General features: G+C 37.1%; 1 protein-coding gene across 9 annotated transcripts in view; it reads left to right on the top strand.

The window, feature by feature from the left end:
- Positions 1-13,206, top strand: part of CAMK2D (calcium/calmodulin dependent protein kinase II delta) — a 162,209-nt gene extending 149,003 nt beyond the window's left edge. For 8 of the 9 annotated variants that reach the window (XM_039361275.1, XM_039361276.1, XM_039361279.1 and 5 more), the window contains 4 exons: positions 3,828-3,903; positions 6,942-7,036; positions 9,526-9,754; positions 11,137-13,206. In XM_039361275.1, the coding sequence (XP_039217209.1) occupies positions 3,828-3,903; positions 6,942-7,036; positions 9,526-9,754; positions 11,137-11,140 (404 nt within the window). In that variant the 3' untranslated portion in view covers positions 11,141-13,206. Of the gene's footprint in view, positions 1-3,827; positions 3,904-6,941; positions 7,037-9,525; positions 9,759-11,136 lie in introns of those variants that run through there. The other variant, XM_039361287.1, reaches the window with a different exon arrangement.
- Positions 13,207-18,536: the final 5,330 nt, after the last annotated feature.

An 18,536-nucleotide genomic window follows, 5' to 3' on the forward strand; every position in this document is an offset into this window, starting at 1 on the left:
ATATTTGTGTACATGCCAAGTGCCTACATTATAAGCATTTTTATGATGTTGATAGGGGTACTATGTTGACACCAAATGGACTTTTGTGAAAAAAATACTCTATAAGAGTTAGAAAATCCTCACAAAATTATTTTTTATGGATAATTTAACTTTTCTTTAAGAAAGAACATTTCTCTAATGCCGTGGTTCTCAACCTTCCTAATGCCGCGACCCTTTAATGCAGTTCCTCATGTTGTGGTGACCCCAACTATAAAATTATTTTCGTTGCTACTTCATAACTGTAATTTTGCTACTGTTATGAATCATAATGTAAATATCTGATACGCAGGGTGTATCATTGTTACGAATTGAACATAATTAAAGCATAATGATTAATCACAAAAACAATATAGCAATGCTCACTGGAGAAGCTTACTCTTCCTTGCTCAAAAATATTGGGAGGGAGGGAAGGAGAAGGAAGGAAAGAAGATTAAAGGGGAAAGGAAGGAGATGGAGAAGGAAGGAGATTGAAGGAAGGAAGGAAGGAAGGAAGGAAGGAAGGAAGGAAGGAAGGAAGATTGAAGTGGAAGGGATGGAGATGGAAGGAAGGAAGGAGAAATTGAAGGGGAAGAGAAGGAGATGGAGAAGGAAGGAGATTGAAGGGGAAAGGAAGGAAGGAAGATTGAAGGGGAAAGGAAGGAGATGGAGAAGGAAGGAGATTGAAGAGGAAAGGAAGGAAGGAAGATTGAAGGACTCTCTCTTGCATCCGCCAATCTGGAGCCCCCCATCCTCATCCTGGCACCTCTTGCCCTCTTCCAGCTGCCTCCCCAGGACCTGCCTGCCCCTCCAACCTCCTGAGCGCCATCGCAGCAGCGGGGGTACGGGAGCCCCTTTCCACACCACGCAGCCTTTCACCGCCACGACCCTTCCCCGACTCATCGCATGTGAGAGGGGTGCGGCCGGAGCACCAGCTCCCGCTCAGAAGGCGCCGCTTCTCCCGGCCCAGCCGGCTGGCATCCGACGCACATGCGGGCATCGCCACTGCCTGGCCGCTTCCAAGGCCCGGAGCCTGGCGAGCTGGGAAGGAGCCGCTGCTGCCCACCAGCCCCAGGGCCGTGCCAGGCACCAGAGGGCCAAGGCGGCCTCCAATGGCAAGGGAAGCGGGCCAGGCGGCAAGGGAGGCGGGCCAAGCGGCACAGGGGAGACTCCAGCGCGGTGCAGAGCACGGCCGGGGCAGAGCACGGCCGGTCAACCGGGAGGCGTGGGGACCAGCTCGGCGCCACAGCTCAGCTCAGCCAGCAGCGGCGGCAGCAGCAGAGCAACCCAGCAGCAGCCTTCAGTAATTTTCCTCTAAATAAGTCATTGTTTGTCTGGCTAAAGACAGTTTTCTGCTTGGATGGCTTAACAGGGCAGCCAAGCATTGATTTATGGTGTGTAAAAGAGGCTCTGTTCACATCTGAGAGGGCCAGAGAACACTTTTTACTGTCTCTTGGAAAGCCAGAATTAGAGAAAGGACAAATCCTGAATCTTGGCTGTTCGGCTCAGCCCGGCCGCCCACGCAGTTGAGCCTCCCAGGGCGTGCGCGATGGCGCTGCGGCAGCAGGAGCAGGTGCTGTTGGAGGAGAAGGGTGCCCTGGAGGCAGAGGAGCCGTCGGAGGAGGGCAGTGGCGGTGGCCGGATAGAGGAGCGGTGTCTCGGTTCCTAAGACCATCGGAAATATGTGTTTTCCGATAGTCTTAGGCGACCCCTGTGAAAGCGTTGTTCGACCCCCAAAAGGGTTGCAACCCACAGGTTGAGAACCACTGCTCTAATGTCTTGATTAGAGGTTAGGTTGATGCAGAATGAGACACATTCCATGTGAGGCCCTTGGCTTTTATCATGTGTGGTAGTCCAAACTCCAAATATTATGCTTTCTGTTGCTTTTTTATTCCAAAAACACTTTTTCAAGAGGCAACTGGACTTTGTTTTTCTTTGAAGATGTTTTGCTCATCTAAGAAGCTCCCTTCCATTCTCCACCATCCAGTCAGAACTGAAGATGTTTCTTGGATGAGAAGCAAAATGTCTTCAAAGAAAAACAAGAAAGTCCACCTTTGGGTGACTGAGAATCTCCATAGATACGTTCCTTGTTTATTTATTTTCTTTTTGATCATTTTTGTAATCTTTTATTTACGTGTGGGGTTAATATAGCTATTGCTTTGAATACTGTAACTGTTTAGATTGGTATTAGCCTCACTGGATGTTTTATTTCTGTTCATATCAAAGCAATTAAATATTGTTTGATTGCTGCAGGATAGAAATATTAAAAATAAATAAATGATGCATTTTGTTGGATGGAAATGTGTTTATCCTATAGAGTCATACAATTTTATTTCATATATTTTGTGTAAACCATTCTGCAGCTCACAAACTTGCAAAGAATTGCAAGGTACCCAAAGTTGAAAATATATATTTTATTTTTTATTTATTTCTATCCCTCCTTTATTGTTTTTTTTTTTTTTACAAATAATTACTAGTAATGAAGAGAGTGTATTCAATATGTTTGCTTCCTCTCCTTGATTTCAAAAATCTCTTCCACATAGGATCTTTTGAGCAAGTAATTTCAGCAACAACAAATGTATTCTGTGTATTTTACTCTATGAATGAATTTTCATTGTTTAATAGTACTAGACACATTGTTTTACTCCTCCTTTTCTGAGATTCTGTTGATTGTTGTTCTCCATGTTAAAGCTTCTATCTGTCTTTCTGTCTGTCTGTCTTTCTGTCTGTCTATCTATCTATCTATCTATCTATCTATCTATCTATCTATCTATCTATCTATCTATCTATCTCTACAGCATACATACTTCTTGACAGAGCTAAGTGCCCTGATCAAAACATTGATTCTATCTTCCTTTTCTTGTTTTACAATATATTGAATGAGAAAAAGTTTTGCAGGATTGGGGGGAGAAAGTGATCTGAAAACTAAGGAGGAATGGAATGTATCTAATTACACTTGAGGAAAATGTACCTTCTCTTGGGAGTAAGAAAACTCACTTTGTGTAACAGTCTTTCTTAGAAATTGCGAAGAGGAGTAATAATACTTTCTCCTACTCTAGGGAAGATATTGTTTGTGTGCTATCAGCAGCCATAACCAATGTACCTGCACTCAATTTATGTGTGAATGATTATGGTCTAACATTATTCCTATTTAAATTTAAAAATGCAAATAATTGCTGCAATTAAAGGGTCCCATAGAAAAGAATAAAGATTAAGTTTCTACAAAGTATTCAAATAGTCTTGTTCTTTTTTGTGTGTTTTTATGTAATGGATAGATAGACAAACATCATGGAATGAGTTTAAACTACAGTTAAATCTGTCTATATGATGTGAAATTAAGGACTCTTTCAAAAGATCCCGTACAATCCATCTTTGAAATTACAAGGAGAATAAGAATAAATAACCTGCACGATGTATCAGAAAGATATTCTGTCAAATGCATGGAACTCATCAAAGGATTATTCTTATTATATCCATGCTTCCTTTTTACATCCTTTCTGAATAGTTTTGAAGCTGCAAGATTCACTGAAGGCATAAAAAGGGATAAGCCATAGATCTCCAATTCTTGCTTCTGATTTGTCCACACAGAAATATATATAGAGGTCAGTCCGTTACATAAAATTGGAAGCAACTCAACTTGTAGCTGTGTTAACAGCAAAGGATGAACTACAGAGGCTGTTTGAATGCACGACAATCATAATTGATCAGAGATAACTCTATGATTGAGACTGTTATTCATATAGTCTTTTGTTCCATTGACTTTCATTTTATATTTAATCTTGTCATTGTACGTGTTTTTTTCTCGTCTCCAGTTCGTAAACAAGAGATCATCAAGGTTACCGAGCAGCTGATAGAAGCTATCAATAATGGGGATTTTGAAGCCTACACGTAAGTTTCTTTCTGCTCCCTATTCTGCTTTTTCTTGCTTGGATATCAGTATAATGTTAGAGTATATTTCCAGAAACTGGTGGTTTTAACCAGAATGTGATTGCTATTCTCTTGATCATATTGAGGAGAAGAAGAAAGAATTTCTCATATTCGAGCTAGAGGATATTTTAATGGTCAGCGGGTATTGAGGGTTATAATAAATCAGCTCATTATTTAAGTTTATATCACAGTTGTGGACAGAGATTGGATTTTTCTGCTTTCAGGGAACAGAAGTTAAATTCTTCTTTCTTTTAACTGTTTGAAATTTCCCTATATTTTCTGCCTCAGATTGGTAAGAAACCACACAACCAGGATTATTAGATGGTGTTCAGCATAAAGACTTTCATATATTTAATATATTTCCAAAATGTACTGTAGACAGTGACATGTAATCTATGCAGTGTTTATCTCAGCTTACACATATCATCAAAAATTAGAAAAGAGAGGCTTCCAGTTTGCAATCGTGGCTCCGGTGGACGTGCAGGGAGAGCGCTCTCTCCGCCATCTGGTTTTCCTTTGTCGGAAGACCCTGAAAAGGGTCAAAAGCCGTCCTGGAGGGATGACCACTGTGAGGAGGACTCTCGACAGATTGCGGAAGGGTGGGAGCCCTTCCGTTTGATCTGAGGCAGCTGCTTTGGAACAACGAAGAAAAGATCAGCCATTAACATGGCCAATCACTAAGCCGTGCCAGCCAAAAGCCAAAAGCACTACCAAGCACAACGAAAGCACTGCGGAGGAATTGGGTGAGACCTTACCTTACCTAAGATAATTGTATCCCAACTATCTTCCTGTAAAAGCCTTTGGAAATTTCTTCCCCCCCTCTTAACTTGGCGGCTTCTGCCTACCCTGGGAATATAAAGCTTTGGAAAAAGAAAAAGAAAAGAACAACTAAACTAAACAACTAAATAATTGGACTAGCACCTTTTGGATATTTGGGGTCCCAAAAAGTTCCTATTTCTACGGGGTCCTATTACCTTATCTATCTGCTAAGTTGAAAAAAAAGAACATTTTTTTAAAAAAAACTGGATAAAAGCCTAACTTGAGTTTGGGAAAAGACTTTACATACTACCGGGGACATTTTGTGGTGAAACGTGGTATAGCAAGTGAATTTCTTTTTGACTGGGAGACCTGAGACTAAGATTTATCCTTGGCACTATCAAAAAAGGTAAGAATTTGAAGCAGCTGGGTGGTGAAAACAATTCTTTATAGTGGAGATGGACATTTATTGACTTTTATCAAAAATAGCCTCCACCATAGGACTATCTATAAATACCATAGAGATGGAGGAATACTACCCATAACTTAACTACAAACTTATACTTGGAAAAATCCTTGAGGCTACTAAGCTAATGAATTCCAGACTGAAAGATAAAGGCGCCAACTTAAAGTTACAAAATGCAGCCCAGATTTCAACTTACATTCCAAAGTGCAACAGAAGAGGAAGAAATTAACATCAAAGTGGACTTTAAAGAATAGCAGGTACAATCTACTGAGAACTCTGATAGCCAAACCTTGATCTTAACTAAAAAATCTGCAATTCAAAAAGCAACAGAAACTGAAGAAAGCAATACTAAGATGGAACATGCTGAAGACCAACATGTACAGCACATTGAGAACCTAGACAACCCAGACAACAATTACAACATTGAACATGACTTTTTACTTAAACCAGCTGAAACCAGAAGAAGAAGAAGACCAGACTGAACTGACGACAAATCTACTAAGCCAAACATGGAGATTTGAATTATTAGGCCAACAATCCAATGATTATGAAGGGGCCAGCTCCCTTGAAAAATTGATAATTGGATGGTCTCCCTTGATTTAAATAATGTGTAGGAATGAAGGGAGAGCCACCTGAGGATTTAAAGGCATTGCTATGGAAGCCTGCTTGGCACAAAAAGAAAGCTAGAGCTAGACTTTAAAAATGGGATTGTTTATGTGACTTATAATGGAAAGCTTAAAATCTCATTTAATGGGCTAAGGAGACTTTAAAAGATACTAACTGATTTAATATTTAGGATTTAGACTTATAAGGGAAATAAAAAATAGCCACTAGAATAATAGTTTTGAATTATAATATAGAAGTTGGATTGAGACGGTAAAGGTTATTTTATTAGTAGATGATGAGGTACTAGGATGAGAAATAGAATATGTTTGTGAAATAAAGTAAGAATTTATTCGAGTAAATAATAAGTGTATTTTAGATATGACAACTATTTTGTAATGAACTAAGGGAACTTTGGGTTACCCAAAATCTAAATACTATGGATATTAAGCTAACTGGAATACTGTAATTGAAATTAGGTAAAATTTAAAAACAGGACATGGATGCGTATAAGTTAAATAAATTGATAAATGTCTTAACCAATTGAGTTATAACTAGCAATGTATTAATTTGAATGTGATATAATAACCAAGGGAAACAGAGAGGAAATTTTTGATGATGTAACCTGACATATGTATGAAAGAGCTTGTTACTGGATTATGGATTACCCAATCACCATGTTGCTTCCTTAATACTTGGATTTTTGTAAAATTGGAAAATTAATAAAACTTGTTTAAAAAAAATAGAAAAGAGAGAAGTGGGTCAAAGGTGCAACAGAACATTCTTGGAACATTTTCATCTAGTAGCATCCTTAGTGTTTCCTGTTGCAGAAATGCATGCATTAATGGGAGATGGAAGAGCTCCTGAAGGCACTTTCAGCTGAGGACATTTTCAGCTATCAGCAATCTCAGAGCAGGCTTCACCTACTGTGTCAGAGTGTGTGTGTGTGTGTGTGTGTGTGTGTTTCAAAGAAAGGAGTAGAAAAAGCACCAGGACAGCTCTTTTTCAAGGCAAAACTAGTGCCTTAAAGCTGTGGTTCTCCAAGGGGACCACAAGAAATTCAGGATTTAAAGAAAGAACTGAGACTTTGTAAGATGTCCTGCATGTAGATAATGGCTTTTCATTTTTCTCGCATAATGTGTACAGGAGATTTTTTTTTTCCTTTACTTTGTAGGAAAATCTGTGATCCTGGTCTGACCTCATTTGAGCCTGAAGCTTTGGGAAATCTTGTAGAAGGGATGGACTTCCACCGGTTTTATTTTGAAAATGGTAAGCTGTTACCTGATGTTTATGTTTTTGAGTCAAACCTTTTAGATTAATGTTACAAAGTTCATATACAGGTAGTTCTCAACTTATGACCACAGTTGAGCCCAAAATTTATGTTGCTAAGCAAGACATTTGTTAAGTGAGTTTTATCCCAACTTAGGACTCTTCTTGCCACAGTTGTTAAGTGAATCACTGAAATTGTTAAGTCAGTAACATAGTTGTTAAGTGAATCTGGTTTCCCCATTGACTTTGCTTGTCAGAAGGTCATTAAAAAGTGTTCATATGTCTCTGGGACACTGCAACTGTCATAAATATGGGTCAGTTGTCAAGCATTTTAACTTTGATCATGTGACCATGGAGATGCCGCAAAGTTTGTAAGTGAAAAGCGGTCATAAGTTACTTTTTTCAGTGCCATTGTAACTTTGAATGGTAACTAAATGAACTCTTGTAAGTTGACGGCCATCTGCATAGCTAATCATATCTACAGGAACATAAGCAGTTCCCAGCTGGATCAGATCCCTGCTCCATCTTTTCCGGCACTATGTTCTCACAGTTTTCACAGTACAAAAAGTGATCTCCCAGCGGATGGCCTTCACATTGCCATCAACGCTAATACCCATTGATCCTTATGACTTCCGTGAATTGGTCCAACCCTTTTTTAAAGTCAGCAAATTCAGATAATTTAAGGAATTAACTTATATTGGGAGGCAAAATTTCTTCGATCAAGGGCCACAGTTAGTTTCCCCAACCCACTGAAGGGTCGCAAGTAACATCACTTGAAAAATAATTACATCACCAGAAAAAATAAATGTTTTTGTTTTGGTGGGTTCAGAGCAGAAGCATAGGTCTTCATAGGTTCTACTCTCAAAAAGTTGTTTAGGGTGTGTCAAAACTGTTGCTTGAGTAGAAATTGATTTTGCTTACAACCAGAAAGGACTGTATTTCTGATTGTAAGCCATCCAGAATTACCTTGAAGGGCAGCCAATTAATTAATTGAGTAAATAAATAAATACTTTAGGAAATGATTTCCTCTAGATAAAGAAAAATGAGATGATAAGATGAAATTTGACCAAATCTAATGCATAGTTCTTCACATAGGGAAACCAAATAGAAAAGTAAATGACTGAAGGAGACCTTTGGGCATAAAAATAATTTAGTTTTGGGAAATGATGACTACATGTGCTACTCAATAAGCTTTATATTCATGTTCTGTACTCAGGAAATTGGATTATAATGTGAACAAACAAGCTCTTATAAACTAATATGTTCAGATAGTATTAGCAACGATTACATTTTAGTTTGATTTTTTAAAAAAGATATTACTGCTCCTGATAATTGAAAAGCAAGATGTTATCTATCAGCAGCCTGAAGCTATTTGTAAACCAAATCAATTAATCTGAACATTGTATATTTTATATCTGTAAAATGAAGATGTGAGTTGAAGATACACAGTGTTCCTTAAATGAGTTTGTATAAACTATAAATTATACAGTAATTTTAACACTCTGAAATATTAGAATAACATTCATACAGGTGTTGTAAAAAAAACGTTCATGTTTTATGTTGGAAGCAACCCATCAATATACTACCAAAACTCTTTTTCTTATAACCTTTACGTGGGCAAAATGGTGTGGCATAAACAAAACCTTTTGAACCAACATACCTTAAATGTACTTATTAGAGGCTTTGTCATTGTTGGAGACATTGAGGAATTTGGTAAGGAAATATCTCTGAAAGGATGACCCAAGGGATCTTGGGTTGTCTAGTTGTATATAGAATGGAAAACCTATGGTGTTGTCAGTGAAAACCAAACTGAAAACCAGTGTTTTAGTTTTATTGTTCTCTTTGCTTCTTCCAACTGCTACAGTATATCTCCAGGGTTTGGGGGAGGGGAACCCAGCTTCATAATGGTAGTCACCAGATGTTTGGCATTTCAGAGCCCTAAAGTTGAAACCTATTTGCTATTACTGTATGTAAGTGTCCTAGAAAATAACTTTGGATTTTATTTTTTTGATAAGTTTTAAGTCTATACCAATCTCTCTAAAGGAGAAAAACAAAACCATAAATAAATAAGATGGCAGGAACTGCAGACTCATTCAGCAGAATAATTTATAATTTGACCCAGTAATGGCATATTTCACAACAAAAATACCCCTGTTCAGAGCACGTGAGGAATGTTTTAGGCTGCAACAGGTGGACAATATTTAAAATGTCATAGATCCAATTTTGATCCTCACCTAATTTGGTCAAGAATTAATGTTTTTAACTACTCACTATGTAATTAAGATCTCCTGTGCCAATAAACATACATTGCCGTGTGATATATTCATTGATGCTTTTACTCTGTGAACACAATCCTTAGAATTTTAGATGAGTTTATCGGTGGCTGCTCAGAATTTCTTTTTCTTTGATCCTAAGAGGGATCTGATGATCTGGAGTGCAACTGTTTTGTGCATGAAGGGTTTAGATATAATATGTCTTTCCTTCCATAGCTTTGTCTAAGAGCAACAAGCCAGTCCACACCATTATCCTGAATCCCCATGTCCACCTGGTAGGGGATGATGCTGCCTGCATTGCATATATCCGACTGACTCAATATATGGATGGAAGTGGAATGCCAAAAACGATGCAGTCAGAAGAGACACGGGTTTGGCACCGCCGGGATGGAAAATGGCAAAATGTTCACTTTCACCGTTCAGGATCACCAACCGTCCCTATCAAGTGAGTAATGGATCTGTGTCCCCTCATTGCAACTTTTCTACATAACTAGGTTTAGACCTTTGTTGCATCATTGCATCCATTTTATCTTTTGTATTTTTCTCATTCCACGTTTTTCTTTGCCAATTCTACTCAAACTAATCATCTCTGAGAATTTGAAGCGATTTATTTTACACCACACAGCATCTGTATCAGTTGGGGCAGTATAAAAATACTGTCAAATAAATAAAGCCCCATATTTACATCACCAGTGATTTGCATATTATTTTTCAGTAGAGCTCTGCCCTTAGCAACTCACAACATTAAAGAATTAAAATAAATAGATTGTAATAAAATATGGTATATTTGCAAAGCATGAATAAGTATTCAGTGCCATTTTGCATAAAATAAACCATACTGAGACAGTGGGAATTAATGGAATTAGGGGCATATTGGATGTAGCCAAGCAAAAAAGATCACAAGAATAATTTTCACTTTGTATCTTTCTTATATTTATCAAATCAGCTTTGGGAAAGATGACAGATTATTTCTTAGAATTTGCTTCAATGAACAGTCACAGATTCAAGAACAGATTTGAGTTGACTAGGCTGTAACAGATGAATGTTGTGATATTAATTTGGCTGTGGAAATAACCACAAATTATTACGTATTGTGTCAACAAATGAATAAAAATCTGAGAGCTCCATCTGTTTCATAGCTTCAGACTAAAAATGATTTAGCATGACATAACCCTTCAAACCAAATCTCCAGATGTATTGCCAAAAAGTACCAGAAATAAGAAAAAAGTTTTCAAAGATCAATTGAGGTTCAAAACTATGCAACAATTTCAGAATGTGGTGTCTGAGCATAGGGAGTCTTGATTAGAGTACAGTATTCTGTCTTCTGTTGAGTGACCTTCATGTTCATTCCTGGCTTGCTAAATAATGTTCAGGAAGGATTTAACCTCTGTTCACATGTTTTTAATTTCCTTCATTACAATCAAGAAGTAGTGGGTTTATAATACTCTAATGTTCATACAGAAATCACAACACCAGTATCAATAGAATTGAATCGGTTGTCTGAATATGATGTAGATTATTACCCAATAATTGTTAATAGCAAGGTGCAAAAAAATCCTCTTGTACAAACTTAAATCAGTTTTCCTTATTTTTTTAAAAAATAATATAAGTATTTGAATATAAATATTTATACTCAATATTAATATGTGAAGAAGAAAATAGGTTTGACATTTGATTTGTTTGGGTCTTTTTAATGAACAATAAAAATAAGTTTGTTTGAAAAATATTCCCTAGATTTAGCACAAAATAATTAATGAATTAATAATTCATTCCTTTTTTCCCCTTTCTCTCCCTCCCTCCCCCCCCTCTCTGCTTGTTGTCTTTTAGCTAATGTCAGTGCCACCCACTTTGTGTCCGCGCACTCCGCACTTGGTTGGCTCCCCTGGGCCATCCCTTGGCTCTCTTCATGCATGTTCTCCGAGTGCATGAAGCTGTGAAGTTTCTTCAAGTGATTGCATCATTTTGTTGTATATTCCATTGATAGCTTTTGTTTACCCTTCACTGAAGGAAATGTTTCATGGCAGTTGGAAAGAGAGGTACAAGAATAAAGTATAAAGGGAAAAATTGAAATGTGAGAGTATATTCAGACTATACATCTCCAGCCAAAATACAAATATCATCTGCATGTGCACCCTATAAAAACAAAGGTTAAAAATAATTAACTTTGTTTTAATTTTTATTCTTTTCTGAGTCATTTGTTTTTAAAGGTTGTTGCCTAATCCTTGTGTCATAGAAGGATTAATAAAATTCCTACAAACAGCATCTTTAATGTAAGATGTATGGTAGACATAGTGACTTAGACCAAAGCATTTTGGTTTGAGATCTTGGGAAGCTGCCTTTGCTAGGATTCACTATGTATAACTGGAAGAAGAAGAAAAAAGGAGAAAATTTACAGATTTGACTTTAACAAGAATAATTTGTCACTGCAGTCATTTGTTCAGGAAATGTAACGGCAAATAGTTTTTTCTTTCTTTTCTAATTGCTTATTCAGCATCATTTTGAGGAAAAAAAACAGCATTTTTAGCTTTCAGAAGCCAAACAGTAAACAGATTCAATGTAGCTTCTGATGATATAGCTTATGGGTAAAATAAAACTTTTCTTAATCATTTTTTGGATGTACAGTACATTTATTAAAGCAAGATGTAGAGGATTTTTTAACTGATATTCTAATAAGATGTGTAGCAATCTAGAACAATTAGGTCTTAAAAGCTTAGTATCAGAAGTCTAAATTTTCTTTGTATCAATTTATTACCAGGAAACACCTGTTTTCTAATAATGTTGTCAAATTTAACAGTAATTTATCCATTTTTCATGGCTTGTTGACAGCCTTGAAAGTCTGAAATAAAACAGTAATTGTAGATTTATTAATTTCTTCATTTTCCTACATGTCAAAGTCCCTCAAATGTCTATTACTGCATGTATACCTGCAAAACAAGCAGTTGAACACATTATTTGGATGTTTGTTTGCTTTTCTTATATAAATATAAAATTATATTTCCAAAAGTACTGCTCCTTCTATTTCAGTTTTTCTTAAAAAAATGTATTAATACTTTTCTTTCTTATTAAAATATTTTTCTTTCATTAAGTGGGGCAATCAATTTTCGTAACACTGTATAGCGCATGATATTTTGATTAATATTCTTTTTGGTAAATAAAAATTTACAACTTATAACAGCTTGAAAATTTTTAAAGACAGAGGAAAAAAAGTCCCAATTTGTATAACTTTCATTTCTCTATACTGATTATTAATCAAAAGTGGATCTTATTCTTTATACCTTGATATTGTAAACATTATGTTAGAAAAATTTAAGCTTTTCTGATGATAGTTATTATATACTTTCAACCCACAGAAGTATTGAGAACAATCATCAGTAATTGTCTTAAGCCATATTAATCTGCTAGTGGGATCTGTGAAAAGATAATGGCCTCATGCATAATTTTTATTAATAAATTTCTTTTGTGAAGCAGATTTAGGTGGCATTAATGTATTTTTACGTTATAGAAATATGGCATAGATTTTTTTTTACTCTTTTACCATAGCATGCAGTGATGCCATATTATTCTAGATCGTCTGTCTTCCACACTGAGATGTGAGAAATACAATGTGAGTTAGTTCTCTGCACTCCACCTGAATTATACATCTAATTTTTGCCATTTTAATACACTGCAGTTTACTATGAGACAGTGTATAGGTATTTGTGTGTTTATACATATATGTCTCTGTGTGTACACATATATATGTGTGTATGCATATATATGTACATATGTGTGTGTGTGTGCGCGCGTGTATCTATATATTGATATATTGATATAGATATATAGATATATATCTCCTGCCATAATGGTAAAGAACTGACAGATATATTTAAGAATTAATAAATTTGTGATTTATGCTGACATTTGATGTTTCATTGTTTTTCTTTGAGATTTCAGGCTTCATCATTCCTTGCTTCCATTTACTACCAAAATGACCATCATAAAAGATTGCACATACTGGGGCTATGTGAGGTGATTTGTATTCAAAATATTTTGCACTGTAATAATAGTTGTTTCAAGTTTAAAACAGAATATTCCTTCTTCCCAGAAATATTCTTACACTCTTCTATCCATTCCAGAAATGTTTTAGCACCGGTCATATTTTACAAAAATATCTGTGGTGGTGCTCCAGTTTGTGGATAAAGAATCCAGGCCATAAATGATTTAAAAAAAAACCACTCTTGTTCATTTCAAATAATTGCTATTAGTGGTGTTATTATATTGTACCGCCATCTCGTAGGCTATCTTCTAGTGCTGTTCCGAGTATTGGTTTCAGAGCACTATAAGTTTAAGTTTTGGGGTTTTTTTTGCTTTGTACTAATTATTCTGCACACTTTACTGTATTAGCGACTTGTATTGAGGTTAATTTTGCATAACATAAATGATGTAGGGCATTTTTCAGTGCTGCAAAAATATCTGTAAATGCAGTGACCTATTCAAATCTTGGGTCAATAGGTTTCAAGACAAACAGCTACACCAAGACAGGTACTTTCATATCAAAAGCTAATGAAAGCCAGGTTTCACTAATATTTTAATTAAAGAAGTTGTGCTATTTTTTAAAGGGATTTAATTTGTCACATGAATTGTTTTAATTTACCTATTAATTATGTTTGTTACTTTAATTTTATGTTTGATATAAGAATAGTGAGTGGATGGGGGAAAGCATGTGGTTTGCTTTGAGAAGATGGATAAAGTCTTCTGGTTCACTTACTGTATTTTTCAGTTTTCATTGTAGTGTAGTGGTTCAGTGTAGTTCTAGTCATGAACTGGCTCAGGTTCAGGTTCATCTTTAGCCATGAAGATTTAAATGATCTAACAGATAATTTTTAAAAAAAACATTATGCTTTTAAAAAAATAAGTCCTTTCCAAACAAGCCATTCAGTTTTTCCAGAGTATGCCCTATGGCACCAACAGATTGATTTATATCCATCACAATTAAAAAGTTCATCCACTATTACTGTTCATCAAAATACCATCAAGTGTCCATAGTATAATGGTAGTGTCAGAATCCAATTATATTTCATCTCTAGTTATCAACTATAGAAAACCCCATTTCTGCCTTCTCTGGATTCTGTCATACAATGAAGGGAAGGGGGTGAACAAAGGGGCTTTATGGCCCTCACTTCCTTCAGTACACTTCAAAGGGACTGGATGTGGATATCACCAAAAGGACTAACCATAACAATGGGGCTATTACCTTTCATGTACTCCTCTCTTAAGTCTCCCTCCCGCCGGCAGTAAGGAAAAGGGGGTGGGAGTGTAATGCCTGAGACTGTCACTGGAAGAAGGGGGTGATTGGGTGGGGCTACTGGGGAACCCCTTAAAACCTTGAATGGGAGAGCTTGGACCCCAAGTCCTGTCTAGAACACCTGCAACCATTTTCTCTTAATAAAGGATGCCTGTTGGAAGAACTATTCCAAGAGTTTCTTAAGATGCAAAGTGAGGTGGGTCCTTACAGGTAGGCTGAATTTGGCTGGATACAATACGTGCAGTCTGATCTTAGAATTTTTCTCCAAGTGGAAATGACCATGATCCTACGTGCTGGCACATATCATCTATAAGATCATTTACTGCAATGCCCCTGTTTTTATTAAGAGCAATGGCAGAATTATTTTACTTTCACACTCAGCTTTTATAAATTAATATTAATGAATCCATCTGTTTTTCATTTCATTTTCCCTCCTTTTCCTTTTTGTTCTTGTAGCTTGCCAAATGAATAATGCCTTGTTTTATTTTCAGAATTTATAGAGAATTTCTGCAAACACTTCATATCAAAATAAGTACAGTGGGGCAAAAAAGTATTTAGTCAGCCACCAATTGTGCAAGTTCTGCCACTTAAAAAGATGAGAGAGGCCTGTAATTGTCATAGGTAGACCTCAACTATGAGAGACAAAATGAGAAAACAAATCCAGACAATCACATTGTCTGATTTGGAAAGAATTTATTTGCAAATTATAGTGGAAAATAAGTATGTGGTCCATATCAAAAGTTCATCTCAATACTTTGTTATATATCCTTTGTTGGCAATGACAGAGGTCAAACGTTTTCTGTAAGTCTTCACAAGGTTGGCACACACTGTTGCTGGTATGTTGGCCCATTCTTCCATGCAGATCCCCTCTAGAGCAGTGATGTTTTGGGGCTGTCACTGGGCAACACAGACTTTCAACTCCCTCCAAAGGTTTTCTATGGGGTTGAGATCTGGAGACTGGCTAGGCCACTCCAGGACCTTGAAATTCTTCTTACGAAGACATTCCTTCGTTGCCCAGGCGGTGTGTTTGGGATCATTGTCATGCTGAAAGACCCAGCCACGTTTCATCTTCAATGCCCTTGCTGATGGAAGGAGGTTTGCACTCAAAATCTCACGATACATGGCCCCATTCATTCTTTCCTGTACACGGATCAGTCGTCCTGGTCCCTTTGCAGAGAAATCAGTCGTCCTGGTCCCTTTACCACCCCCATGCTTCACAGTAGATATGGTGTTCTTTGGATGCAACTCAGCATTCTCTCTCCTCCAAACACCACGAGTTGTGTTTCTACCAAACAGTTCTATTTTGGTTTCATCTGACCATATGACATTCTCCCAATCCTCTTCTGGATCATCCAAATGCTCTCTAGCAAATTTCAGATGTGCCCGGACATGTACTGTCTTAAGCAGGGGGACACGTCTGGCATTGCAGGATCTGAGTCCCTGGTGGCGTAGTGTGTTACTGATGATTGCCTTTGTTACGTTGGTCCCAGCTCTCTGCAGGTCATTCACTAGGTCCCTCCGTGTGGTTCTGGGATTTTTGCTCACCGTTCTTGTGATCACGTTGACCCCACGGGGTGAGATCTTGCGTGGAGCCCCAGATTGAGGGAGATTATCAGTGGTCTTGTATGTCTTCCATTTTCTAATTATTGCTCCCACAGTTGATTTCTTCACACCAAGCTGCTTGCCTATTGCAGATTCAGTCTTCCCAGCCTGGTGCAGGTCTACAATTTTGTTTCTGGTGTCCTTCGACAGCTCTTTGGTCTTCACCATAGTGGAGTTTGGAATGTGACTGTTTGAGGTTGTGGACAGGTGTCTTTTATACTGATCACAAGTTGAAACAGGTGCCATTAATACAGGTAATGAGTGGAGGACAGAGGAGCCTCTTAAAGAGAAGTTACAGGTCTGTGAGAGCCAGAAATCTTGCTTGTTTGTAGGTGACCAAATACTTATTTTCCACCATAATTTGCAAATAAATTCTTTCCAAATCAGATAATGTGATTGTCTGGATTTGTTTTCTCATTTTGTCTCTCATAGTTGAGATCTACCTATGATGACAATTACAGGGCTCTCTCATCTTTTTAAGTGGGAGAACTTGCACAATTGGTGGCTGACTAAATACTTTTTTGCCCCACTGTACTTGTAATGGGTTGCATTCAGTTTATGGCTAACACAAATGTGGGGAAAATAACTTACAAGAAGGATCAGATTTGAGGAAAGACAGACAAGTGCAGAATTGCTTATGCTTAAATTAATGATACAGTGTCATATTTTTCTATACAAATTTACAGGTTTCCTTTGGCCAGATAAATACATTCTAAGCATGTCAGAACCACTTTTAGTTAAGGCACTAGGCTAGAAACTGGGAGAACATGAGTTCTAGTCTCACCTTGGACATGGAAGGTTGCTGCGTGACTTTGAGCTAGTCAGTCTGTCTCCGCCCAACTCATCTCACATGATTGTTTTGGGAAAAATAGGAGGATATGGGAATATTATATATGTTTGTCACCCTTGAGTTATTTATCAGATAACGATGTGATAAAAAATGGTCTTGTCCAGCAACAGGAAGGTAAAACACCAATCACCAAAAGAGAATGATGACTATATTCAGGGTTTTGTTTAATTCCTGGTTGTCTCCAGAAGCTGAATCATGTAATATTGAAGAAAACTTTTTTTCTATGTTCAATTCCACATCTCCTCAGAGAAAATATGTAGAATAAATGAATATAAATTATCCCATGCCAGACCACAGGCTAATGAAGAAACCTCCAGTGTAGTTCACCAGTGCTCTTATTTAAGTAAGATTCAGTTGATGTGATTTTTAAAAAATGAGCTGAAACCTATAACTATCATCCTGAGATAACACTTAAACTTTAATAAGTAGAAACAAATGTTTTAAGTCTTAGTCTTACTTGAACTTTAAAAGGATGTTTTTTCAGAGTTTCTCTTGTCTAGGATGCTACTCATTCTGCCAAATGTAATGTTGGGAGAGTTTCAGCTTTTGCTTTCCAAATATAATCGATACTGCCTTCCTGAATGTCCTGCTATTTTTTGGGCTTCTCTGACCGGCAATAAAACAAGAATGCTAGGGACATGAACATAGATCCTCGGGCATAAGGAGTCATATAATTCCAAACAAAAGCAATAAATATGGTAACTAAAACAACCTTCTGTCTCTAATTATTCATTTCTGTAGTCTTCATTTTGATGGTACTTGCTTTCAGTTAGATAACCAAATTAACTTGTCAAAAGAGAATTATTAAAGTAGGTCAATCATGAAAGGAAAAACTCACTTGAAGGATCACAATTAAGCAATTTAAACTACCTTGGTTTTTTTTGTTCTACCTGTCTATGCTAGTACCCACTCATAGCATTATTTAGATGATGCATTGCTCTCTTGTGTGGATCCAGTTCAACACGCTTATCATAACCCAAAGCCAGAGTCACTTGGGGCCAGGGAAGAGGACGTTTTGCTTTAAACATGGATTGGGTAGGCTTCTTCTTGAATGGATATAATTTACTGGATGCCAGTTTCCAGTTAGTTCCAAGAAGCAAGCAACAACTACAATGTCAGAGAAAAATGTTCAATGGATGAAAATTAAAAGGCTTTACAAAAATGTGTACAATGGGAAAAATATGTGCAAAGCAATGTAATTGGATAAATGCACATGAACAAAGTTGAAAAAAATGGATCCAGGAAGCTACAGACCAATCAGCCTAACATCAATACCTGCAAAGATCCTGGAAAAGATAATAAAGCAGAAGATCTGCAAACACCTAGAAGCAAGCAAGTTATAACCAGAAGCTGACAAATTATACTCAATTTGTACATCACCATGGTATGCAGACTTATGCAATGGGGTACTCCAAGGTTCTGTCTTAGGCCCAGTAATCTTCAACACGTTCATAAATGATTTAGATGAGGAATAGAAGGGGAACTCATCAA

This window comes from Crotalus tigris, unplaced genomic scaffold (genome assembly GCF_016545835.1).
Source record: "Crotalus tigris isolate CLP2741 ecotype Arizona unplaced genomic scaffold, ASM1654583v1 scf7180000019244.426175, whole genome shotgun sequence".
Lineage (NCBI taxonomy): Eukaryota > Metazoa > Chordata > Lepidosauria > Squamata > Viperidae > Crotalus > Crotalus tigris.